Genomic DNA, 25,426 nt, shown 5'->3' with positions numbered 1-25,426 from the left:
TTAGTACATATTCTAACATTTCTTTAAAATTTTCAATAGTTAAAATTTAAAAATCAAAATTTCAAGTTAAAAAATATAATATATGCCATTTTTATATCCGACCTACGTCAGTAATCATCTTCTTCGACAATGCTATTGGTAATTGTTCAGAAAAAGGCAAAAGGAATTTCAACGGTCTTGAACAAGGAAAGATTAGTAACAGATAGAAAAATAGCTATGATGTTGTACAAAAATTAGTTATGCGAGTCCAATGAATCCTAAATTCCATCGTTTTGCCACTCTACAACCAATTCCTCTAGTCCTTCTTTAAGGTCCGTCCAGTAAATCTCATTAAACTCCGGCGCTGCTCCGCCGACGGGCTTCACCTCCACCAGATACAGCGACGGAACGATTGCCTGCATTTCAATTAGAACCACTAATGTCGCCGTGGCTAACCGAACTACGCCCCCTTCTCTCTTCTCCACTCTGTAACCCAATTCCGAACCAATTTTCAGTACCAGCTCCGAAATCTTCTCAGCCGGCGCAACTGTTGTGAACCGTTTCTTTGTCATCTTCCCCATCTCAAACATCCCCGATAGGTCCAAGCCGGAGGAAAGCGAGATAATGTCGAAGGCGTTCATGGTGGTCGTGACGGATTTTTCGTCTTCTGGGAACGGGTTGTAGGTGTCAGTCGGACAGTTGTAGCTCATGTTATGGTTCGTGGGTCGATAAGATTTCCTGAACCATGGAAGGCTCATGACTTCATCGATCTTCATCCTGGTGGCGGGGTTCGGATCAAGCAGAAGGGAGATTACCCGTCGCGCCGCCGGGGAGAACCACGGCGGGAACACGTATCGCCTTCTGAGAATCTTGCTGAACATCACCACGAGGTTGGTATCGTTAAACGGGGCATAACCGGCCAAGAGCTCGAACAAGATCGCCCCGCAGGACCAAGCGTCAGCCTTGGCGCCGTCGTAGCCCCTCCTGCTGACGACCTCCGGCGCCGTGTACCCCGGAGTGCCGCACGCCGTCTGTAGCATGCCGTCCTTGAGCTGCTCCGGGAGGGCGGAGAGGCCAAAGTCGGAGACCCTCAGACCCCCGTCTCGACCCAAGAGGAGATTGTGGGTCTTCAAGTCCCGGTGCGCGATGCCGTTCGAATGACAGAAGTGGAGGGCGGAGACGAGCTGCTGGAAGTACCTCCTCGCGGTAGATTCCTTCATGGGTCCTTGCCGGCAAACCTTGAACAACTCGCCGCCGCTGGCAAATTCCATGACGAGGTATATCTTGGTCTTGCTGGCCATGACCTCGTGGAGGCGGATGATGTTGGGGTGATTCATCCTGTGCATGACGGAGACCTCACGGAGGATTCGAGGAACCATGGTCTGATCGAGGCTCTTCTTGTCCATGACCTTGACGGCGAACTCCATGCCGTCGGCGACGGACTTGGCGTAATAGACCTTGGCGAAGGATCCCTGGCCGATGAGCCTTCCGAGCTTGTATTTTCCGAACAAATCGAGGGATTGAGGGGTCTCCATGGGTGGCGGGAGAAATCGGCCCCCAAGGAGAGACGCAAAGAGTCCCGAAGCTCTTCTCCTCTACTCTTGCTCTCGAGCTCTCTTAGAGCTTCTCCTTCATTGTTATATATTCGACGAAAGAAGAGATTGTTTCCTTCCGAGCCGCCTTCCTTCTCTCTGAGATTTCTAAATTAACGGGGTTAGTTTTAGACTTTCCTTGTCAATAAACAAACAGGTCCAGTCTCGTAGGACTAAAATTAAGAGAACTTTCGGCGCCTGGACTCAACAAGACTGAGCAGGACTTCTTGACTCCTTCCACGCTACATTTGTGGAAGACAGATGGCTGAGATTCACCCATGAGCTTCTAATCTCATCTTTTCTGTGTTTTAATGTTAATCGTCTCACTAATGTTTGTGTCCTTTCGCCACTAGATATCTAAGATGATAGAACACAAAGAACGACTCATGAATTATTTGGAGTTTGTGATTTGATCTGAACCAGTATCAAGAGATCTGCTTCGTGAATCGTGAGGGAGGATCATCCAACTTTGTGCTTCAGTTTATTGTGCACATCAAGGTGTAAGATAAGTTCCTGAAACTGTGGATCATTGATGGTGAATTAAGAAATGCCCACTTGCTTACTAGGAGGATAGCGTATTTCTTGGTAATCTGAAATGGTTGAGGACTGTTTTTAAGTCCTTGGGGCTAACGATCAAGCTGTATTACAAATGTTTGCTTTTATTGCATTGATGCTTGTAACTGCATAAGAAGCTATCAAAGCTACCTATTGACTAGAAACTGGCATGATTTGTTACATTAAGAAATCTTTGAGGAGAATAATCTCCAAAACTTACAGCTAGTATTAACAGTTCAATTCTCAAAACTGCCTGCATCTTCAACTGTTTCAAACTCATATCTACTGAAAGAAAAGAGTAAGAAAAAACATAATTGACTCGTAAAAGTTGCTCCTGAGACGTAATATGGTGTTAAATAGTTGGGCAGTTTCCTCTGAACAAGATCATTTCTTCTTTCCAGCCTTGGCAGCATCTCCTGCCTTTGTCTGCGACAGAAAAAATTATGTATATAAACATGTATGAGCATGTCCAATTTGGATTTTTTTGTTTTTTTTTTAAGATGGCTAACCTTCTTAACACCTCTGATTTTCTTTGTACGGTTCTTTCTTTCCTTAAGTTGCTTCCTCGACTTATCCACCTTAGTTGCTAGACCATTCTGCCACACCAAAACACTTGTTCAAGAGAAGAAACAATAGATGCTACCCGTACAACAACAAGCAACATACTGCAATATCAATAAAGCAGTAAAAGATCTATTTCAGATAATTTTACTTTGTCCACTACAAAGGAGTTCTAATAATATCTCCTATTATGGTGCCTACGGAGCAACAAAGAGTACCACATAATTACATCGTACACAGATAACAACAGAAGCAGAGGATGACAAAGATGATTGATGGGAAAAACCATTCAAATGGCATACTTTTTCTTTGAGATAATAGGATAAAGAAACAGTGGACTGATTCATAAGCAACAAGTAAGAAAAGAGGAGAATTTATACAGAGAACAAAATGCTGATAAAAAGGAATTAGAGCATGAAATGGAGTAAAGTCTGTACACATCAATAATAACCAAGTCATAAGTAAAAATTTAAGGTACCCTTTACTGCTACTTAGAAAGAAAAGATACACACTCATAACAAGCAACACATAAGAAGTCAACTGCAAATAAAAAAAAAAAAAAAGCCCCCAAATTAAGGGTGGAAAATAACTCATTATCTAACCAGCCAACCATGCACTGCAAAGAAAGCAAAATGACACTGACTACAACAGATCAACACAGCATTTTCCATTTATAATTTAACAGGAATAACAGAAACCACAGCAGATTTATAAAACGAAAAAAAAGAAGCTATAAACATGTTAGTACTCATACGAGTATACACTCAAAGAGGATTAAAAGTTTTAGGAAAGGAAAACAAGTACCAAAAACCGAAGAAACAAAATTACCCTGATGAGTCTGTATTTTGGCTCATATTTTTTAGCATTCTCCACTGAGTCATAGATCAACCCAAATCCAGTCGACTTGCCTCCTCCAAAATGTGTCCTGAACTTGAACACAAAAATGGAATTTGGATCCTTGACCTCGTACATTCTTGCAAGTTTTTCTTTAAGCTCAGCCTTCATTTGAAGTAATAACGAGAAGTCTTTAAAACCATATAGGCAGATGAACTCAAATATAGACAATTATATGAGGCTCGACACAGTACCTTAGAGACATTGGCCCTGCCTGGATGCAGAACATCAATAACCTGACAAATACAGAATGAAAGTATACTTAAATAGATAAGATAAAATTTTCTTACAATTATCTGGCGAAATTTTGCTAATGAGAACATAAAAATAACAATTACAAGTAATAGTTAGAACTCACAAACTGCTTCCTCGAAAGGAGTCTATTGGTCATAAACTTCCTGGTGCGGATGGTCACAGCCTTGTCCGCCATGGCTGCTGCTAGAAACACAGAACAGCATTAACATTGGAACTGAATTCCAAAAGCCACTTTATGGGCGGCATAACATTTGTTAGAAGGCCAGAGAAGTTGACAAGATAAAATGATGCATAAAAGAGCCACCACTGGTGGCTTTCAGGAGTCCCTGAAATTAATTATCAAGCGGAGCCCAGTACAATTCTGAAGATGTCTAGTTAGTGAATGACCTGGACCGCCCTCATAACAGAGCAGCTGTCAATCCAAAGCTTTCCTAGTAGCAGCGGATACAAGGCAATCAGATCGTCTCCTTCTGAGCTCACCATGAAAGAAAGAACGGAAAGGATAAAGAACCATACCCCTCTTCATAACGGATGAAGAGTACAACTGGTGCAAAGGCAATAATAGAAAAAACTCTCTAAAGAGTGCGATTTCTAATTAACAGACTGCAATTTGAACCGTTTCACGATTATCATCACTTGGCGAAACCGTTTAATGAAAAGCTCTAACAACCTAAAGGATTTGTCGCTATCAGAAGTGCTCCCAGACTAAGAAATGACGGAGAAGCATTTTCCGGACAAAGCGCGTATAGCACCAGCGTCAGTCCAGGTCCAGATATGAAGGAGAGCGAAGATAGCTTACCTTTTTACAGCAGAAAAACCGTCGGCGAGTGAAAGAGTGAAGACTAGGGAGCCTTCTCGCCGCAGCCGAGAACAGGCACGTCGGGATATTTTCGGTTTTATAGGTCGATAACTCTGGCAAATAGTGCCCGGTGCCCTAGCATGTGAAGGTGAGGAGGTTCAGGATATAATCTGGACCGTTCATTTGGTGAAGTAAGAGGGTCCACGAAAGATGTGACCATTCCTACCGTGCGATGGTCTTTGATGGGCCCGAATGATAGTGTTGGAATTGGTTGATGAGAATGTAAGGCTCCTTGGTTGATGAGAATGTTCCACTCATTCTTGTAAAATTAGGGAATTTTTTTTTCTTTCCAAACTAATTTCTATTGAATAGAGAGTAAGATATATGCAAGGATTTAGAATAATCAATCGATTTCCAATGACTTGGTAAACACATTTGTAAGTTGATTTGTGGAATTAACATATTTGGTGACAATTAAACCATCTTGTATTTTGTTACGAATAAAATGATAATCCATCAACATATAACAATGTTGGCTTCGATCGTAATATTCTCAACTCTGTCAATAATGAACATAGCTAGGATAATTCACTTGCTGCCATGGCTCTATATTCGGCTTTTATCAAGGAAAGAGATACGATTTTCTGCCTATTTTTCCACTGGAAATAATAAAATATCCCAGAAAAAACATAATAACCCGTAGTGGGTTTACAAGATATTGGACCAAATAGGTGATATTCGGCCGGGTAATAGTAAAATAAATTAGGTGTCCAACAAATTACCTATATTGAGATGGATCTTTAAGCAATTCACTTGAATCCGAAAACTTTTTGCTCCTTAGAAAGTTCACAGGTTTAACACCCAAGAATCCACCATATTTTAAGATTTCCAAAGTATAATTTCGTTGTGAAATGGAAATACTTTTATTTGACCAAGAGATTTTGATGCCCAAAAAATATTCAAATCAACCAAATCGTTAATATGAAAATAACTATACATAAATTTTTTGAGAGCTAATATGACATTGATATCATTACCCGTAATAAAAAATTCATCATCATATATCAACAACACTGTAAAGGATTTGTTTTTCCAATATGTGAATAACAAATAATCTGCTTCGGATTGAACAAATCTAGCAATTCGGATAGTTGTAGAGAACTTTACAAACCATTGTCAAGAAGCTTGCTTGAAGCCATATAACGACTTGTGAAAAACGACACATGAGTTCCCCCTTGTCGTTGAAGACATATAAATTTTTCATGAAGATCACTATGAAGAAAAACATTATTGACATCAAGTTCGTGAAAAGACCAATTTAGAGCCACAAAAAGGTCGAGAATGTTTCCTAAGTTGGGTAGTAAATTTGGGATGGTATTGGACCCAACTTCACCATTCTGGATCTGATGTTTTCTTGGGCAATTTTGTGTATCTTAAAACTGGGACCGTGGCAGCCAAGGCAAATGCACTTGGGGCACCGTTCCGATCCAGAGATCTAACGTTGAAAGGCAAAGGACGATTGTAGAATTGGGAATGAATCCTTTACTCGACGAGCCTGCTAGCGTCGGGTAGTGTAACTGCCAAGGCAAGATCAGCTGCCTTGTGACTTGTCTGTGATCACTCCGAAACTTGTAGGTACACCTGCAAAAACTGGCTGCTGGTGTTTTCGGCAGGCCATTGCTCCCGTTTGTAAGGCTCATGGGGGTAGATGCAATGTAAATTCCTTAAAATCCATATGGTTGCCGAGAGTGTGGCTTCTTCTTTGAGAAACGGAGCAAAGGTTCTTGAACCACAGTTTGCTGTTGCAGAGTGAAGGTTGACATCGCATATCAGATTTTACGGGAAACTGGTTCTAAGTGAAGGGAAAGAAAATGGTTCTGCAATTCTCACTTCGATTCTTGAAAACTTGAAATACGTTTGCTACAGATCCTTGTTTATTTTCCTCATTTGTTGTAGTTATTTCCAAACCCAAAAAGTTTAAGACTCTTGTAACAGAAATCTATATATAAGGCAGTAGAGTGTATACAATGCAAGTTCTACTGGAATACAGACTGCACAGAGTAAGACTGAAGAACATGGCAACAGACTGCACAGAGTAAGACTGAAGAACATGGCAAGTCATCTCGTCTACTAATGACAACTTAGTCAAGCATTTTACTGTCCATTCAGAAAGTAACATTTATGCCCAAAAGATTAACTAAATCAGAGATGAAACAGGGGAGTGCAGACCATCCAGTTGCAGTCAAGAAATTTCCGTGAGCCAATGACCCTTCAGCACAGTCCACAAGCTCTCCCCCGGTTGCCTTAACAATTGCTTTCATGGCGTAGGCGCTTGCACATCTCTTTCCCTGCGAGGCATAAAGAACCCAGCCTTTTACCCAAATTCACTTACAGAGAAATCCAGATTGCTTACAAAATCTTAAATGTCTCACCTTCAGAAGACCAGCTGCAGCAAGCACCCACTGTCCCTGCCCAATCGCAGAAACCACCTTACCTTTTTCTTCAAATTCTTCCACTAGCCCGATCACCTTGTCATGAGTTACCAGAAACTCCGGAGATCTTCCCCCGGGAATTACAAGACAGTCGTAGTCCTCGACATGAATGTCGTCCCAGTCGGAGGTCACCGCGAAGTAATGGCCGGACTTCTCGCTGCAAACTTGAGCTCCTTCGAAGTCGTGAATGGCTGTCAGACATGTTTCGCCTCTCTTCTTCGTGGGGCTGACGGCTTCTACCCTGCATCCTAGACCTCCCAGAGCTCTGAAGGGGACGTTTACCTCGTAGTCCTCCACATAATCCTGGCCAAACAATTACAAGCTGTTGAGCCACCGGCCTACTGTCCAAACAGAGCACCATCTGCAGGCAGCTTTTTTTTTCTCTTTTATTCATGCATTTAATGAAAGTGGAGAAAGCGAAGACACTAGACATACCCCGCAGAGGAAAAGAATCGACTTGTTCTGTCCTCCAGAGATCTTAGCGTTCAAAGAACGGAGAAGAAGGCTGAGAAGATCGGCGTGCGCCGGCCATCCAATTGCACTAATGAAGTTACCGTCCATTACACATTTAGTGACTGGCTCCGGGTCCAACCAAACACCCCCAGCTAAATTGACGACAGTCTTCATGCTAGGAAACGCTGTACATCTCCTTCCTTTGATGAGCCCAGCGGCAATAAGCAGCAGTTGGCTATGGCAGGTTGTAACAACTGGCTTCCCTGCCAAAGCGAAGCTGGTAACGACGTTGAGGATCTTGTTGTCGAGGCTGAAAAGTTCCGTAAATCGACCTCCGGGAATGATAAGAGCTTCGTAGAGCTCGGGTTTTACTAAGTTGAAGTTGGCATTGAGAGGGAAGAGATGTCCGGGAAGTTCCGTGTATAACTGTAAAGGAATCAAACGAAGTTATCAGAAGAAGGACCAAACAACAAATAAAAAATTGTAGTAATATCTGGTCTTACCTCGCGACCCATGTAGTCATGAACGGCGGTGAGGCACTTGTGGCCGGAGTTCTTGCCGGGGGAGACGCAGTCCACACGGAGGCCGAAAGCTTGGAGCGCCTGGAAGGGGACGATCGCCTCGTAATCTTCCATGTAATCGCCGCAGATCATTAGGACGGATTTGGGAGCCAAAGATCCCATGGTTGAAGATCAAATTTACCGGGAAGAGTTGCAGACAAAGCACTATCGAGCTTCGAGTGATAGCGTCAAAAGATTAACGTTGGCTTTTATAGGAAAATGCTTCCCTCCCCACGAGAAGCTCGTTGAGTTCTCCTCATTTCTGCCGCTCTCGTCAGTAAAGTCAGTTTTCGATGAAAAGACCAAACGAGTTCGGTATATTCAGACTTGGCTACGTTCAATTCTAATACAGGAAAAACTTTTATTTCTTGGAAAGGACGATGAAAAATACAGGGGCAAGGGTGTCGTATCATCGGATCATTTTGTTTTGGATTAAAAAAATTGTTAAAAAATAGGAAATTTTCCGTTATTTAGGTAAATAAATATTTTTTAATTTTTTATACCTCTATCGGTTTAAAAAAACCTGAATTTATAAAAAAATTAATGCAGAATTCAATTATTTTGCATGGGATTGCCAAGCTGCAGTTCGTTATAGTTGTTGGATAAAATATGAAAGAACAAACAGAAATTGAGACATGTTTTCAAACGGGGGCAGTATGTATTTAGAAATTACAGACTCAATAATTTTCTTTTTCTTTCAGTCTCTATCAACACCAGAGTTTCCAAAGGGTCATTTCAGACACTGCAACTTGTTTGAAGGAGTAGAGGCTCAAACAACTTGGAAGGAGATCAGTTTGCCCTTAAACTAAGGCAAAGAGATCAATTGAAAGGAACAGGGTTCAAATAAGCCATTTCTGTCCTAGTTCTGTTGACAGCAGCAAGCAACTTGGTCATCTATAGGAGTCCTTAATCACCATCACCAGCTGCTGGTGACAAGTATGCTCAATACATGAGTTCTTCATGGCAAGACCACACCTTCACACTGGGTTATGCCAACATAATCAAAATCATAAGAGCCATAAAATTCTCTCTTCTAAACAGTGAAATACTAAACCTGAAGCTCAAGCAGAAAAACAAAAAGATATCTAGAGACAACTATTAATGCAATACTTTTGAATTCTGGAATGCTGTTAATGTGGTTTAACAAAATGGCAAAAGGGTACAAACAACTCATGCCATTGTAAACCTAAAATACAAAATTGTTTTAAACTGAAATACAATGTCACAGTATTCATGTTGGATCACTTGGTTAATACAAGAATTTTTCTCTTTAACGGTTCCTGCTGTCATCATTTTAGAAAAAATAAATAAATGAAGCAAGAGCTCCACATCGAAATGGTATACAAGACCACTGACAACTGCTTGAAATTGAACCCAGAAACAGTAGAGCCCAAAGCCAGAACCTTCCAGCCCCTCCACCAGTTGTTGTGGATCATCAGAAAAAAAAATGCATAATTCATCAGAGGTGCTAAAAAAATGCCCACCTAGTTTGATGATTGGCCTACAGTGATGTTTCCGATGAGTGAAGATAAGTTTAGCCAGCAAAAGGAAATGAAGAACCTAGTCTGATCTCCGGTGAAGATCACCATTTCTGTGATTGTACATAGGTAACAGTGAATGTGGCCCATGTTTCCTCGACCCATAACAGCGGCAATATAAAAGCAATACAAGTAGAATGGCACCAATAGGTACTGCCCATCTGTCACAAAGGAAAAATAAAGAAATAATTACACTCCACTGATACTAAAGCAGGCTCATTCAAAACAGCAACAGACGAAACATTCTCCTCACCTGTCCAAATCAAGGAGTGGGCTGTAAACTATAGTCTCCCAAGTTCCCACAATGAAATGCCACACAGGGTTATAGTATAAAGACTCAGCAGACCAAAACATCCTTGTATAAGTTTCTAAGAAGATGAATAGTATCCATGCAGCAACTTCCAGCAAAATGAACTTAACTACAAACCGACCAACAACCACCATGACAAGTGAGAATGCAACCAACCAATTGAAGAGTCTCTGATTATACTCTTTAATGAATAAGGATCGAGATCTTCCTAACATCTGGAACATGAAAAATCAACAATCAGAAGCAAAGTAGACAAACACAAGCGACTCAAATGGCAAGGAGAATGTGTTGCAGAGAGGAAACATCAAAGAAGTCACTGATCCTAACAACTCTATATATATAATATCAAGTACTTTGGACTTCTCTGCAATATTATTAGCGACTTTAGTCACTGAACTCATGGTTTAGAAAATTCCACAACTTCAGATGTAGACTTTACATTGAAACATTGGTCCTTGACAAAGGATCAATGAAAAAATTCTGATAGTAATAAAGAAATAATAAATTGAGATGCTGACCTTTTCCATTCGCATTTCATAACTTTTCTTTGAAGGACCCACACATTCAAGCTCAAAACTCCGGTTGCATTGCGAAAAACCAGCATTGAATTTTGCCATAGAAGGAAGCCTCAAGACCTGGAGCTGATCCATTTTATCCTCACACCTTGTGTATAGTGCCTCACATAGCTTTGACGATTGGTATTCATTTGCTAGAATAAAATTCATGTAGACCTACACCAAAATTTCCAACAGTTATGTAGGCAATAGAAACTCTATTTGATAGCTAAGAAGAGGGGAAACAGAAAAATAAAGCTTTATGCTGTTGTACTATTGATATATACTTTTAGTATTTCATCGTCCAATTTAATGACAGATTGTTTTGCATGATGATGGCCAAAGTGTTGTTCATCAAAAGCTTTCATTGCTTCTTTCCTAGACTCATCATGGGCTGACTCGAGTATGGGGGCTGCCAGGGGTAAACCCAGCCGGGCCATTCTTTCACTGTACAACTTCAAGCAACGTTCAAGGATCCCCTTGTTGAAAAGCTCAACAAGGGAACCTGTGGATGGAATCTCTCCTTCGTTTAAAGCTTCAAGTATCTGTAATAACAATAAGATGAGAAAATCAACACTCGAATAACTAAAAAATCATGAAATAAGATGAAATTATTATTTAATATAAAATGTCACCATTAAAAAAAAAAAGATAAAAGGTCAACTTTTCCAATTTTTTTGTGGAAAAATAACTTTCACATGGAATCTCATTCAAAATATCCTCGCTGACATCTTGAAGTTTAACGCCTAAGCTGTCTGAACAAAATGTCTGTGAAATAGTAATTGTGAACATTGGTCATCATCTAACTGACTAGAGGTAAATTTGATAAAAGGGGTCTTGCATTGACAGTGAACTTAATCTCATTATCATTGGAACCATTAGACCTACTTATAGATTTAAGTGTACATTTTGGTGATTGTTCTATTTTGATGACGAACCAATGACAATAGCCACAATGAACCAACAATAGGAAAGTGTAACATAGGGAAAGGCATCCACAATCTCCATGAAAGATACGAGTGCAGATTTGTCAATGCATTATTTTAGGACAGAAATTTATTTGAGTTGACAAAGATATTTCTGCATTGTTTTACTGACTACATTTGAATATTAAGAGCAGCTAAATAGATTTATCTAGTGCAAATAAAATTGCTAATGGATGTAGAATGTCATTTAACTATTGCAAACAAATTGTTTTAGTAATTCGTGTACACAGAAGAACCTTATAACATAAAGAAAATCATGAAGTTTTCCTTTTTCTAAGGTCTTCAACTTTCAGTGCATTTCAGGAGAAGACAAACATAAGGACAACTCCCAAGAGAGGACAAATTTTTAATAGAATGTGCGACTCTATCATTCTTGCAGCTAAAAAGGAGGTAAATTTGTAAATTTCAGTACAAATAGATAAACAGGTTTGTACCTATAAATGAAACGTTTTTTGTAGCTCTGTTAGGGTAGACTCTAACCTTGAAATGTTAATCCTCTTTGGAATCAGCCTTCTGGTCTTCTTTCAAAATTTTGACATTAATAAAAATTAGATCAGATCTCTATTATGCACTATGGAGCAAGTTGATTCATCAAAAACTATTAATAATTAAATCTTATAATCTTGTTTGGCACAACTTATAGAAGAAAATGTATGGTGGAAATGAAAGCTAAAACTCAAAACTCTATGAATAAATCATTCTTCGGGGAATAATAGAAAATATTTTTTAAGAACAGTAGAAATAGAAACATAAACCAAATCAAGAAACGGCCAAGAAAATAAATAGATTAAAGAGAAGAACTAGAAAGTAGAACCTGTTGCAAGAAAGATACAAACTCCTTCCCATTTAGATGTTTACCCCGCACAATTTTCGGATGAACAATTGATGCAACAAGTTGTTTCAATTGGTCTCTCTTTTTCACATAAACAGGGTCAAGCTCATTGTCCTCCATGTCACAAAGCTTTGTCCGCTGAAGATGAGGCTGCAACAATTTCAAAATAAGATGTTAGATATTTTTGTGTAAAATTCCATTTTCATATTTGGGCTGGAACATTTTAATCATAATGAGAATAAACTCCACTACCCTCAGGGTTTTAATTAGCAAAAAACAGAATCTGGAGTTCTAAAAGAATTTTGAAGAAGTTCACTTAAAACCTCTGCTATCCCTTGTTCGAAATCAGGGATCACAAGGTCAAAATCAATATATATATAACTTTCCTTTTCTCGAATCTGTTCCCAAAAAGAAATTTTTCTGACCATAACGTTTCCCTTAGGAAGACAATCCACAGGCCTTCATCAAAATTCAAAAGCTTCAGGGAGGTGCTTATTAAGTTAAAAGGGGCTGACTGAGAGTGGGAGCATAATACATTACTCATCAGTTTCCACTTTATTACCCTTCCAGGACATATTTTAAAATGATTACAGCAGCATTTAGAAATATCACAAAATGCCTTCATGATCATCACTTTAACCAAATTTCATCCACAATTAAATACCGATATTGGCTAATGATTGTGCCAGTTAGAGGTGGCACTCAGCTTGGTTTCTATCTACACTTCAGCCAAGCCCAAGCATGGTCTAACTTGGCTTGACAGTTCACGAGCTGTTTTGACTCTTGTTTCAAGGAAGTGAATACTAGAGATTCAACACATCAGTCCCTTTCTTATTCAAAATATGTTAACTTTTCAACCTTTTCCAACAGTCGACTTGAGAAAATAAACCATGCTCTTGTTCCCCTCTTTTCCAACTAACTTTACATGAAAAAAGAACGGACATCATTTGTTTTTGGATTTTGCCAATGGTGAACCAGGTGTGTCCCCTTCCTCTCATTCGTTTCCCTCTTGCTTCCAGCACCAAAAGGGTTAAACCGTTGCGTTAAAAAGGGCAAGTTGATGACTGTGCTCCAATAGTTGGCTAATCAGTATAAGGGCAAGTTATTTTCTCATTCTCCCTCCTTTTCTTCCACTTCTCTTTTTCCTCTCCCCTCTTCTCTTCTTTTCATTTTTTTCTTCACCCTCCCGGCACAATTCCATGCATCTTCCCCTCCCAAATTCATGGAAAATGGTGCAGGTGCCTGAGTGGAATCACAAAATTGTACTGAAAATACACAAAAAAAAAAAAAAAACTCTAAGAAACAATGCAAAAGAACTTCACTAGCAGTCACAAAGAGCAGGTAATGTATTGAAAACTAGAGAGGGTCTTTGCCACAGTGGCCACATTGGGGATTGCTATTTTGGGTCCACTTGCTGCCATGTGCACACGCCCCTTGGCTTCTTATAGCAATAATGGCACCTGCGCTTCGCTCACAGTTCCAGGGGGGGGGAGTGTTTTTTGAGCAATCAACATTAAAAAAAAAAAAAAAAAAAAAAAAAACATAAAGCTATGTAAATAACATGTTATGGGTATCAAATGCAGTGTATTCACTTGGATTATTAAGAAACTTAAAATAAACACAGTACCTGGGGCAAGCTAAAAGCTGTGCTGTTATCCCCCATAATAGCAAGAGATTCTCGAATCTGGTTTACCTGATTCAATAATTAAAAGCAAAAGAAGTTTCGCAACTTCATGAAAAGGCTCCATTTAAAGGAGAAATCTGTGAGGAAGTGTCGTACCTGGTCAATATTTTTGTCACCTGCAGACAAAATCGGCATCCAGAATCAACATGATGTCATATTTTTAGTTAAAAAAATAAGCCTATAAGTAAAGAGAGGTGACAGAGGTTCAAAGCTGACCATCCACATTAGGGACCCGACGAAGAGCTCCATCTACCATCTCTTGCACAGTTTTTCCTTCTGCACATTAAACCAATAATTAAAATGAATAGGAAGTTGCAAAATATGGGGATGAAATAAGACTTGTGGTATTATTAGAGTAAAGCAGAAAGAATTTGACAGAATTAATTGTTGAAAGTCAGGAAGAATGCAGCAGAAAAATGCTTATAATGTGCTTATTTAACTCGAACATGAGCACCATCTTCCTCTAAAACAATGAAAAGAAAAAAAATTCTCAAGAAATCTAATGTTAGAGGTCAAAACTGAACTTACGCAAAAAATCGCGTTGGATAAGCCACAAGAGTTTAGCAGGTTCAAAAGCAACATCTTGCCCCTGAAAGTGAATATTAGATAAATTACCGGTTTTCTCATTAACAAGAACTAAAAGCACAGCTACACCAGTGATTGGAGAATTACCTTCACCCTGTTTTCCACATATATGAGAAGGAAACAAAAGAGGGGGAAAAAAGTTAGTCAAACAGGAGGATATCCAGAACCAAACAGAAGAGAAAAGGGAGTGCATGCAGAAAATTAGAAAAGCCGAAAACCTTCCATAGAACTCTTCTGCAAGTTCAACAGCAAAGGAAAGTCGAGATATATCAGCTTCACGAATCTAAAAATTGATCAAACAAAAAAAAATGTCAACACTGAGACTATTTTAAAAAAACCTGAGGGCACATTTTTTTTCTTTTTTTGAAAAATATTCAAGAGTGAAAAAACATAAAAGAGTAATATAAAAGTTGTAGTTGAAGTATTTAGATTCCTATGGATTATTCAGATTAGAAAGTCAAAGGAACATACTGTTTCAGGTAAGTTGTAGATGAGAACAGAACTCATGACAGCTGCAAGAGCAAAGATCCTGGGAAAGGCAAATAAGTGGAATATGTGTTAGATCTTCAACCATTGAAGATATTAGTTCAGTGTTTTTATAAAAATAAACAAGTTGATCCTCCCGAAAAGATTACCTGTCGTCATAGACATTTGATTTTCCAACACTCTCAAACCCTTCAGTATCAAGATAAAGCACAGATGTTTTTACTCCATCAATAACGATTTCCAATGGGGTTCCCCAGACCCATATGCCTGAAGCAAAAGAGAATATTTTAGTGAGGATATCCACGAGTCAATATGTCAATTATTGTGGAGAACACAAGCATCGATGAGAACACCATATATGCCTACTAGCCTTTTGTTTTGGTATCACGCATATGGCCAACACCAAATCCTGCAGGAAAGAAACAAAAAAGGATTTTCAAGAAGAATGTTAAATTTTGCAAAACTTCCAACCTACATAAGCAACTTTGCATTAAGAAGCAACAGGTGAACCAACCCTCATAACATGAAAGAGATAAAAGCTGATTAAGAAGAAATGATTTTCCAGAACGGTATGGACCGATGACCTGAAAAAACAATGAACTAGCAATGTTAAGAGGTGATACTGATGTTTGGCTTTTACAGAAACCGGAATTTGGTGCATGCAAGTAAGATTTGTTGCATTCACTTCCAAGACTCTAATACAACAACTATACGTATCAACTAACCATCACATTTTAAAAAAGAAAAGAAAGAAATCCACAATCAACGTTATGTACTCTCCATAGACTCGTCTTCTCTTTTTCAAGAAAACTACCTTGTAAACGATGAAACTTTTTTTTTTTAACAGTGATGTAACATAATGAGTAAAAAGGTAATAATAATTGTTGATAAAATGAAAGCAGTAAATACAAGTTCAATAAAAAGATAAACAGAATGGATGCTTACTGCAACAGCTGCTATTGGGGTAGTTATTCTATTGATTGCCTCCAATCCCTTTGGAGATAGCCGAAGTTTGGTATGACCAGGATCAGGCTCCACAATAGGAAACCTGAAAATACAAACAAGAGGTTGCAAATCCTCAAATAAAATGACAGATTACTAAATTGCATAGCAAGAAAACTGGAAAAGAACCACATACTCAGCGCTTGTCATGTTGAAGCCATAAAAGAATTTAAAATTGACGCTGGATAAAGTACCCGGCAAGCAAATATAAGAGTATCGTAACTCAGAACAAAATCTCAATTTGACTCTTAAAGGAAGGTATTTGACTTTCGTGATTGACGCTCAGAATCTTCTTTCGTTCTCTATTGCAAAATTAAACTCTACCTAATAGTGTGCAGTCTTATTCACATAGCATCAACATAGACGATGTAGTCTTACATGAAGAAAGGGAATAACTAGCGAGCTGAATGGACTCTTAAAGACTGATTTCGAACAATTTGAATGGCAATACTCATATCAAAACAATCAACCGTTTACGGCAATAGAACAACAGTTCTGGCTGTTTTAAGTAATCTTTGCCCATCCTCTGAAAGTAAAAAACGTTGAACTGGTAACTATCAAAGGGTCCATGAACTACTAAGATCAGAATTCTATACAAGTTGGGCATATGCCGCCGAGGAAGTTCATCCACTTTGTTGTATGCTCAAGATGATTGAACTACAAACTTTATCGGGAGATAAATAATATGCCGGCCAAATCCAAATCACATAAACTTAAAGAAAAACAAAGACAGTTATGCGAGAAAACAATAAAGCATAAATGGGACACCATAAAAAAGGAAAGACTCACGCTTGACGGAAATTTTCTGTCGACGCCAACCCACTTTGGAAACTTCTAGCCAGGATTAATACCGCGAAAACCAAAGACAAGAACCAAAGCCTCATTGTCACTCGATACATGTGTATCACTGGAGGTCACAGAGGTGTGCTTGTATAGACAAAATTTACACGAGAAAACAGAGATTTGGGAAAGCATTGGGCACTGAAAGTCATGGGATCTACGAAAGGAATGTAACGTGGTGTGACAGTGTGAAACAAGCAACGGAGGAGACCGCTTGTTTTGCTGTTTTCTTAATGGGAAAGAAAAATCCAAACAAGCGCTTTTCCTTGGGAAGGATAAGGATTGGAGATCGACGGAATGAACAGTTTTGTCGAAATGGAGACGAAGAAAAATGTGAATCTGAAGACCCAAAAGAGTCGCAGACAGGAAGATGAAAGAGAAACTGTTGCTTCGATCCCGAGACCGAGTTCTCTGCTCTGTGTTTGGACAGGAACTCACAGGTGTCCTCTTCCCTGTCGGGCGGCAGCCCACACACTTTAGAATGGGCCGATCGTGGACTTTAGTCAGCCATAAAGATGCCCTGTGTTTTTGTTCATGAGGCCAGGTGATTTGAAATAGGCCCATTTTAGAACAGGATAGTCAACTTTATTTAAGTCTTGAAATGGTAATTTCTTTACCCTTACTATTTTACCATCCAAAGACATCTATGCCAGAAGCCCACCCCTGCTTCAAGTATCCAAAGAACTACGAACAGCTGACACAGTAACCTGGATAAGATGAAGCAACCAGAAACAGGAGAAGTCATCTTCTCGTCGTAAAAACAAGTCACAGAGGAGCCATAGATACAAACCCAAAGAGGACGACCCACGCGAAGAAGGCATAAATGGCAGCAAGCAGCTCCCTCTTCTCTGCCATCGAGATGAATGCGCATGTGCAGGAATCAGTTGACCCCATCAACACAATTGAAAGCGGAGAGATACAGTCCTCTTCGTACTTCTCCGCCATTACCACACATGTGCAGGCTCCATGCTCCTTATTAATTCCTTCCCAAGAGACAGCCTCACCAAATTTCTAACCAGGCTATCGCCGGCTGAATTTGCCCGACCTCAAGCTTCACACCTCTCTCTCTCTCTCTCCCTGTTATTTTCTACCAACCAAGAAAGGATAGTTACTGAGATAGACTTTGTCATGTAAATAGATTTCATTCACGATAGTTCTACTGTAATCAATAGAGAATCAACTGTAGCCACTCTCCCTCTCTCTTTTGCCATGAAGCAAGTAGGATTCATAGGTGCCAGCTTATTCCAATGGAGCTTTAAATGAGGAAGATCAAGGTTTGGAGAATTTACTAGCTTGCTTTCAGTCCACTTGTACCATCTTATTATGTCACATTTTGCACATAAATATCGGCATTTACAACATTAAATGATGATGATGATGATAATCAATCAAACAAACAAACCTATGTGGCACATTTGATGCAATTTTAAATAAGTAAAATTTAATCATAGGATATGAAAATAATTGAATTTATATCTTATCCTCGAGTAGGCTTAATTATAAAGAAGTGATTCCTTGATTTAGAAGTGTTATGATCATGGAGTTCACTTCAATGGCAAGCGAACTAAAAAACAGTTTAACCACTGGAACAACCCATTTGACATTTCTTAGCCTCTTAATTTGAGACAGAACTTGAGAATTATGTCTCCGGTTTAGACGAAATTACTGAGATGCGACTCAGAAAGGTAAAAACATCGCAAAAGTGAGATGGATGAAAATTTTTTATCCATTGCTCAGTTTCTTCTTGGTCATTTCGTTGAAACATCAAGTACAGAAACCAACAAATGGAAGAGAAATGCCCCTTCCGATCATGTAATGATCTCTAGCAAACACAATTAAATCAATGACAAATTAAAGATTCCTCAACGAAAGGATAACAGGCTAATTTAATGGAACCTAATTGTTGTTCAAGTCGCAACCTGTACCACCTTGGGCACATGAACGGGGAACTGATCAATCTCATCCATCCATGGGTTCTTCTCCTTCTTCGGATTAACAGTCCTCAGTGCTCTCCAAACCGCACTGTTGCACTTGAATCCTGACCCGAATGCAATCTGCCATGCCCGGTCTCCCTTCCTCATCCTTCCCTTCGCCTCTGTGTAAGCCAGTTCATACCACAGTGAGCTACTGGATGTGTTGCCAAACCTGTACAGGGTCATCCTGGAAGGCTCCATGTGCCACTCAGCGAGACCCAGGTTCTTTTCTAGCTCGTCCAGGACAGCTCTTCCTCCGGCATGGATGCAGAAATGCTCGAAGGCCAGCTTGAAGTCAGGGATGTAGGGCTTGATCTTCATCTTGAACAACTTTCGAGCAACTAATGTCGCGAAAAAGAGGAGTTGCTCGGACATGGGGAGGACCAGCGGCCCTAGTGTGGTGATGTTGCTCTTGAGAGCTTCTCCTGCAACAGCCATGAGATCCTTGGAGAGGGAGACACCAATTCTTCCTGTGCCATCTTCTTCTTGGTAGACGCAACCGAACGCCCGATCGTCGTAGCCTTTGTGGGTTCGGACGGTGTGGACGAGCTGGTACTTGGACCGGCGGCGGTCGGAGCGGCAGTTTGAGAGCAGGACGGCGGCCCCTCCCATCCTGAAGAGGCAGTTGGATACAAGCTTCGATCGGTCATTGCCAAAGTACCAGTTCAAAGTAATGTTCTCTGTGCTGACTACCAAGGCATACGAGTTGGGGTGCACCTGTAGGAATTCCCACGAGATCAGCTAAAACTCAAAGACACTGGCAATCTATAAATAATTGAGACAAGGGCCCCTCAGTAAAGTGGCCTTGTTTTCTCCTAATTAGTTCAAGAAATTGTGGAAGCACAAAGGAATGCATTTATCAGCTTCTACTTTTTTGTATCCAACGAAAAGTTTCTTTGGGCACCGGAAAAAAGTCTAAGAAGAGACCATTTATGTGAAAAAAAGGACGATTTTAAACCTCAAAAGGGGTTTCTGGTTGATCCTGTTGAGCAAGAATGTAAAATATTTATATCTTATGTTATTGGTCATAATAAATGACAAACGGGAAAGACAGCAGAAAGACAGGTTCTTCTTGGATAAGCACGAGAAGACATACTTGAAGGAGTTGCTTTGCAAGGTCGATGGAGATGATGCCGGCACTGCAGCCCATGCCGCCCAGATTGTAACTCTTGATATTCCCTCTGAGCCTGTAATGGTTGACAATCATGGCGGAAAGGGAAGGAGTGGGGTTGAACAAGCTGCAATTCACCACCAATATCCCAATATCCTTGGCCTTCACCCGGGTCTTCTCTAACAGCTGGTCAATCGCCCCAAACATCACCAGCTCCGCCTCTTTCCTGGCCTCGGCCATGCAGGGATTGGGGGGAACACTGAGCACGGACTCCGGAAAATACGTGGACTGACCCAGTCCAGACCTCTCCAGGATTTTTTTCTGGAAAGACAGATTCTCCTCCGTGAAGGTCCCTGCGAGACTTGACCGTTCCATGAAGATCTCCCGGGTGCACATCCGAGCAGGGTCGGGCTTGTAGCAGGCGAAATCCACCAAGTAGACCGCTCTGGGGCGGGTCATGAAGTAGAGAGTTGCGAGGAAGACGAGGAGAATGGAGCAGAAGACGACGGTGACGAGATTGTACTGGAGCTGGTTCCAGAGCTGGTGGAGGTCGTGGGGGGTGAGAGTGGAGAGGTGGGCAGATACCAGGCCGGCTACAGGCACCAGGAGGAGATACATGGCATGAGAGATTACATAATGGTAACCGAGCTTCACATATTTCAGCTTCACCGACTGCAGAAAATCTGGGAGACTACTCCTTCTTCTCGCCTGATTAGTTTCAGCCGGGGGAGACCCAGCTTCTGAAATCGAATTTCTATCAGCCATGACTGACAAACCTTATCTCTGGACGAGAAACAGCTAGCAGACACGAGGGGGAAAACCCCAGAAAAGACAAATGATTAAAAAAAAAAAAAAAAACGAGGGAGAGAGTAAGAGAGACTGATTTGTAAGGAGTAATTGAACTCAGCAAGGAAAAACCCAGAAAGAAAAATCTGCAAGGGGAACCCGCTCTGAGGCCTGAAAATGGAGAGGAGCGATGTCTGAGAAGGAAAGACGGAGAGTGGTATTTGTAAGGAAGAAGGCGATGGGGATTCGAAAGGGAGTGAAGGGGGAGATTTTAGAGAGAAAAAAGGGTGAGGAGAGTTAGAGAGAGGAGGATGCAACCACCCCCAACGAACTTTAATTGGGGGACCGCCCCATTCATTCAATTCGCCAGCCGAAGTATTCACGGCTGCATGACTAAGGGTATCTAGTTGCAATTTTCTGATTGCCACTTCATCTTCTTCTTCAAAGGGATATACCCTTCTTTAAATTACGTAAATACCCTTTTTACAAATTTCATGTAATACCTTCATTCATCAAACCATCTAAGTTGCTTAAATTTTATTTTGTTTTCTGAATTTTTGTGAGAAATTTGTATTTGCACAAGAAAATTTTCAATTACTTTCATAATTTGAAAACTCTTTTAGTTAATTGCGCCGAAAGGAAATTATACAAAAAATATATCGATTAAATTTTGTATTTTTATTAAATTTAAAATAATCTTCTCAATCATCATTCTAAAAAAATTAAATGGTAAAGGAAAATAATTTTTCTAGTGTTTTAATAAATAATTTATTTGAAAACCGATTAGAGAAAAATAATTTCCCGTTATTTTTTCAACATACTCGTATCATGCAACAACGAAATTTGTCCTATCACATGTTAACACATTATACAACTATAGAACTATTTTGCATTTGGGTACAAGTTAAAACTACATGATTATTTTTTATTTTCGTACCCGGAGGCAATATGTGTAAACCCTAATCCACATGGGTATTTTTGTAATTTTTTGGATGATTTAATTTTCCCATAAGACATTTTGAAAGACGACTATTTTTATTTTATTTTATTAAAACCTTTATAAGGTTTAATGTATATAATTCTTAATAGTAGAATATTATAGTTTTATATATTCTATTAAAATGTTATTTATTTTTATTTACCACATATAATAGGGTTAGAAAATTGGTAAAAAAATGCCACTACCCATTTCAAATAATGGGTTTTGGATAATGATAATAATAATAATAATAATAGATTGTAGAATAAGCTTTAATGACTATTATGAGTTCAAAGCCCTTAAAAGAGGTACTTGTATTCCAAAGCTAGATTTTATTTTTTATTTTCCATGAGTCAAAATCAATCAAATATTTTATAAAATAATAAAATACATTAAATACTATAAAAAAATTGTCAAACACTTTAATAGAAGTCTAGGGGTTTGTTGAACTCACCAACCTATTTGGGACTGAACAAAAACTTACTTCAATTGTAAATTACTTTTATTTTGAATTGTACATCCTGATATTCACTTTTTTAATATAAAAAACAACAGTAAGAGCTGAAGTTACATAAATTAGAAGTGTCATTTGAAGTGATAAAACTAGTAAGAAGAATTCCGAATAAAATGCTTTTAAATCTAAAGGACTATTTTTTCCATCACAAGACAACAAACTTATGGGAGGATAAAAAAATTGACCATTTTTTCATTAATTGTTTTCCTATTTAAAAATACATTTTTTGTTGATTTTTTATTTAAAATTATGTTTTTGGGGTTTGTTTTATCGATCGATACCTATTAAAACAATAAGAAACTCAATTTTTTTACAGTCTTTACCCTTTATTGGAGCAAGCAAGACAAATTGCATTAATGTTTTATTCTATCAAACTTGCAAACACACAATAAAGTTAGAGTCAAATTGAATTAATGACTAAGATTTTTTGAAATGCTAGATATTGTCTCCCTTCTCTAAGGAGGGATGAATCTTTGAGGTAGGCTTGTAAAGAGGTACAACTCTTCTATTAATACTCTTAACTAACAACCACTTTTTTTGTACTAGTATGATATTTCATGCACTATGTCATTGTTGTTACATTTTCTTCCACAAAATCAAGTTGGTATTTGTCGCTTATTATGAATGAAAAAATTAACCGATATCTCTGCTAATCACCAATCTTTATTGGGGCTTTTCTCCAAAACATAACAAGTGCAACCGATATATTTAGCAACAATACGAAGATCAAACAAACTAACAAAAAAAAATAAAAGAAAGAAATCTCATGTTTCATTTAGGCTGTGTTTGGAACACAAAAAGTGGAGAAAAAATAAAAAGAACGAGAAAAGAAAAGAAAAGAAGTTTCTTTTATCTTGTTTGGATGCCCATGGAAAATGTGAGAGAAAATAGAAGAGAAATGTAGTTTATCTTGTTTGGATACATATGAAAAATAAAAAAATAAAATAAAATTAGTAATATTTTAATTTTTTTATGATTAAAAATTTCTCTCAAGTTTGTATTTATTTTATTTTCTCCCCAAATTCCATTATTTTGTGAGAGAAAATTTTATTTTCTCTCAATGATTCTCTACTGCCTAGAAAATAACTTTATTTTTCTTTCTTTTCTTTTGTGGGTTCCAAACAACCCTTAAGAATTTTATTGAAATTAGACCAAAGTGGCCAGTTCACCTTTGTAAAATCATAATTGAACTATTTTTTTGCTCTTATTTAGGCAAAAACTAGATTCATTGAGGAAGTTCAGACAATACACTTGCATGGAAAACACCAAACTAGCTTATCACACAATTGAATTGCACTCAAACCTAATGAAATAAAATTTATATTAAATCTAATGGTAGCATCCCACTTTAGTTCACCCTACGGTCTAACCCAATTAGATCAAAATCAGTTATCCTATCGGTTTGATGGAAACATTGGTCTTACTAGATTAGAAGAGATGAAATAATTTATCGAGATTTTTCTCAAAATTAGAATATTAGCTATATAATATACTTATTTAACATATAGTTAGGTTTAACCATATTCATACTCTACAAAAATTAATTTTATCAAAGCAAAAACAAATAAAATAAAATAAAAATAATTGTAATTGATTAGGAGAATATATTTAAGTAGGAAAAGTATAATAATTATAATATACTTATAATATACTTATTATAAAAAATATAATAATTATAATATACTTATTATAAAAATTATAAAATTATAATATACTTAATCTCTAAGTGGGATTAAGTAGGAAAATGTTTAGAAGATTTGGAGATTTCAGTCTACGGGGAGTGGCAGTCTCAAAATTGAACTAAACATTAGGGGCATTCAGTGAAGCAATGGGCTTAGATGTGAAGAGAGAGAGGAAAACAGGAACGACAGGCTGAGGGGAAAGCAGTTGGGAGGATCCTTAAAAGGCTTTGACCCTTTTTAATTCTAATGCATGATTACATTTCTTATCAAACTCCCCTTGTTTGACTTGGGCGGAAGTTGGGGAGCGGTATGGGGAAACTATTAACTGCAAGGAACCTTTTCTTCGTTCCAACCAGGCCTCTTCTCATCGTCCCAAACTCTGTCATCTCTCCATTGTTTTCCTGCTTTCTTCAAGAACAGCAACAAGCTAACGAGTGACTGAACGTTCAAGAGCTAATGGGTGGTTTTTTAGTGCATCGCTGTTACTTACTTGGGTGGATGAATGAGAATTTCGTAACGTGATAATCCGTCTAACACGTAAAGTCCATAATGTTTGGAATTCCAGCAAACCCAATTCAAATGCCTCAAACACTATTCCCACCACTGGAGAATCCCAGGCCTGGTTTTCATGGAGTTTCTTATAGACAAAGAAACGGGAAGGTGGCACTGCTTGGCTTGGTTGGACTTTAAAACTACAAATATTTTAGGAAAGAGTAAGGAGTGTGGATGAGCGGCTGAAAAGGGTTTCCCATGAAATCGGAAGACAGGGGATCGACAAGGACTCTCCTTATACAACCATGTAAGATGGTCGTCAGCCTCTGCTTCAGGTAATAAGAGCCGGTGAGTGTGGACGAGAGCATGCACGACACTTGGCGATACACGATATTTTTCGTGGTCATTATTTGTTAATCTGAGGTCACAACCCTATAATCGTGACTAGCAAATGAAGCCATCTAAACATAAATCCCAATTTTTGAGTGTCACCTTGGCTCAACTAAATTTATAAGCATGAATTAAAGAATGTGGACATTCAAATTTAGGTCAACAAGATAACATTCTTCTATAGTTTCCATTCCTTGGATTACACAAAACCCATAAAAAAAATGTTTCAACAAGGGATGTTTGGCAAATTGTCGCGTCTATGGATAACCCACAATCACAAGTCACGACATTGAAGAAATTGGAAGAGGTCAATGATAACTATGAGTAGTTGAGCTATTCTTCTGGTGGGTCTCATTCTAGCTTTAGATTCAAGGAGAGGTCCTAAGAGGGTGGGATATGCTTACAGTCTAGTACAGTTGGGACTCTTACAACTCATCTCACTTTTAATTGGGGGGATGGGGAACCCCTGATAGACAAGGGTGTTTAGTCAACTTGTAATCGCTCAACCCTTCAGTCTTTTCACACTGAACTACCATCTATTT

At 38.8% G+C, this 25,426-nt stretch overlaps 4 protein-coding genes and 1 pseudogene across 5 annotated transcripts; all 5 read right to left on the bottom strand.

Annotated features, from left to right (window-relative positions):
• Nucleotides 1-257: 257 nt before the first annotated feature.
• Nucleotides 258-1,514, bottom strand: LOC137949099 (CBL-interacting serine/threonine-protein kinase 4-like). The gene has a single exon (XM_068795372.1). The coding sequence runs from the start codon at nucleotides 1,512-1,514 to the stop codon at nucleotides 258-260; it is 1,257 nt and encodes a 418-aa protein (XP_068651473.1).
• A 765-nt stretch (nucleotides 1,515-2,279) lies between these two features.
• LOC137948102 (small ribosomal subunit protein eS24z-like) lies at nucleotides 2,280-4,712 on the bottom strand. Of its 2 annotated transcripts, none has more exons than XM_068794047.1 (6): nucleotides 4,636-4,712; nucleotides 3,940-4,016; nucleotides 3,776-3,817; nucleotides 3,516-3,686; nucleotides 2,636-2,722; nucleotides 2,280-2,552 (listed from the first exon to the last, which is right to left on the bottom strand). In XM_068794047.1, exons 2-6 carry the CDS (start codon nucleotides 4,009-4,011, stop codon nucleotides 2,511-2,513), a joined length of 414 nt encoding a protein of 137 aa, XP_068650148.1. In that variant the 5' UTR covers nucleotides 4,012-4,016; nucleotides 4,636-4,712; the 3' UTR covers nucleotides 2,280-2,510. The 2 variants fall into 2 exon arrangements, with proteins under 2 accessions (XP_068650148.1, XP_068650150.1); XM_068794049.1 differs by having other exon boundaries at nucleotides 3,940-4,019; nucleotides 4,636-4,675.
• Nucleotides 4,713-6,654: 1,942 nt separating this feature from the next.
• Nucleotides 6,655-8,303, bottom strand: LOC137948979 (DJ-1 protein homolog E-like). The gene is made up of 4 exons (XM_068795224.1): nucleotides 8,084-8,303; nucleotides 7,563-8,006; nucleotides 7,068-7,430; nucleotides 6,655-6,983 (listed from the first exon to the last, which is right to left on the bottom strand). Exons 1-4 carry the CDS (start codon nucleotides 8,261-8,263, stop codon nucleotides 6,801-6,803), a joined length of 1,170 nt encoding a protein of 389 aa, XP_068651325.1. The 5' UTR covers nucleotides 8,264-8,303; the 3' UTR covers nucleotides 6,655-6,800.
• Nucleotides 8,304-9,265: 962 nt separating this feature from the next.
• On the bottom strand, nucleotides 9,266-17,358 carry LOC137947568 (uncharacterized; annotated as a pseudogene).
• Nucleotides 17,359-18,671: 1,313 nt separating this feature from the next.
• On the bottom strand, nucleotides 18,672-21,041 carry LOC137947566 (3-ketoacyl-CoA synthase 11-like). The gene is made up of 2 exons (XM_068793364.1): nucleotides 20,027-21,041; nucleotides 18,672-19,647 (listed from the first exon to the last, which is right to left on the bottom strand). The coding sequence occupies exons 1-2, from the start codon at nucleotides 20,804-20,806 to the stop codon at nucleotides 18,865-18,867; spliced, it is 1,563 nt and encodes a 520-aa protein (XP_068649465.1). The 5' UTR covers nucleotides 20,807-21,041; the 3' UTR covers nucleotides 18,672-18,864.
• Between the last annotated feature and the right edge of the window lie 4,385 nt (nucleotides 21,042-25,426).

Source organism: Aristolochia californica, unplaced genomic scaffold, assembly GCF_029961685.1.
Source record: "Aristolochia californica isolate CCGP_79_NKW_82.1479 unplaced genomic scaffold, dmAriCali1.0.hap1 SCAF_13, whole genome shotgun sequence".
In the NCBI taxonomy this organism is placed as follows: domain Eukaryota; kingdom Viridiplantae; phylum Streptophyta; class Magnoliopsida; order Piperales; family Aristolochiaceae; genus Aristolochia; species Aristolochia californica.
Note: the sequence above shows the minus strand (reverse complement) of the source record. Positions and strands in the feature narration are given on the sequence as shown.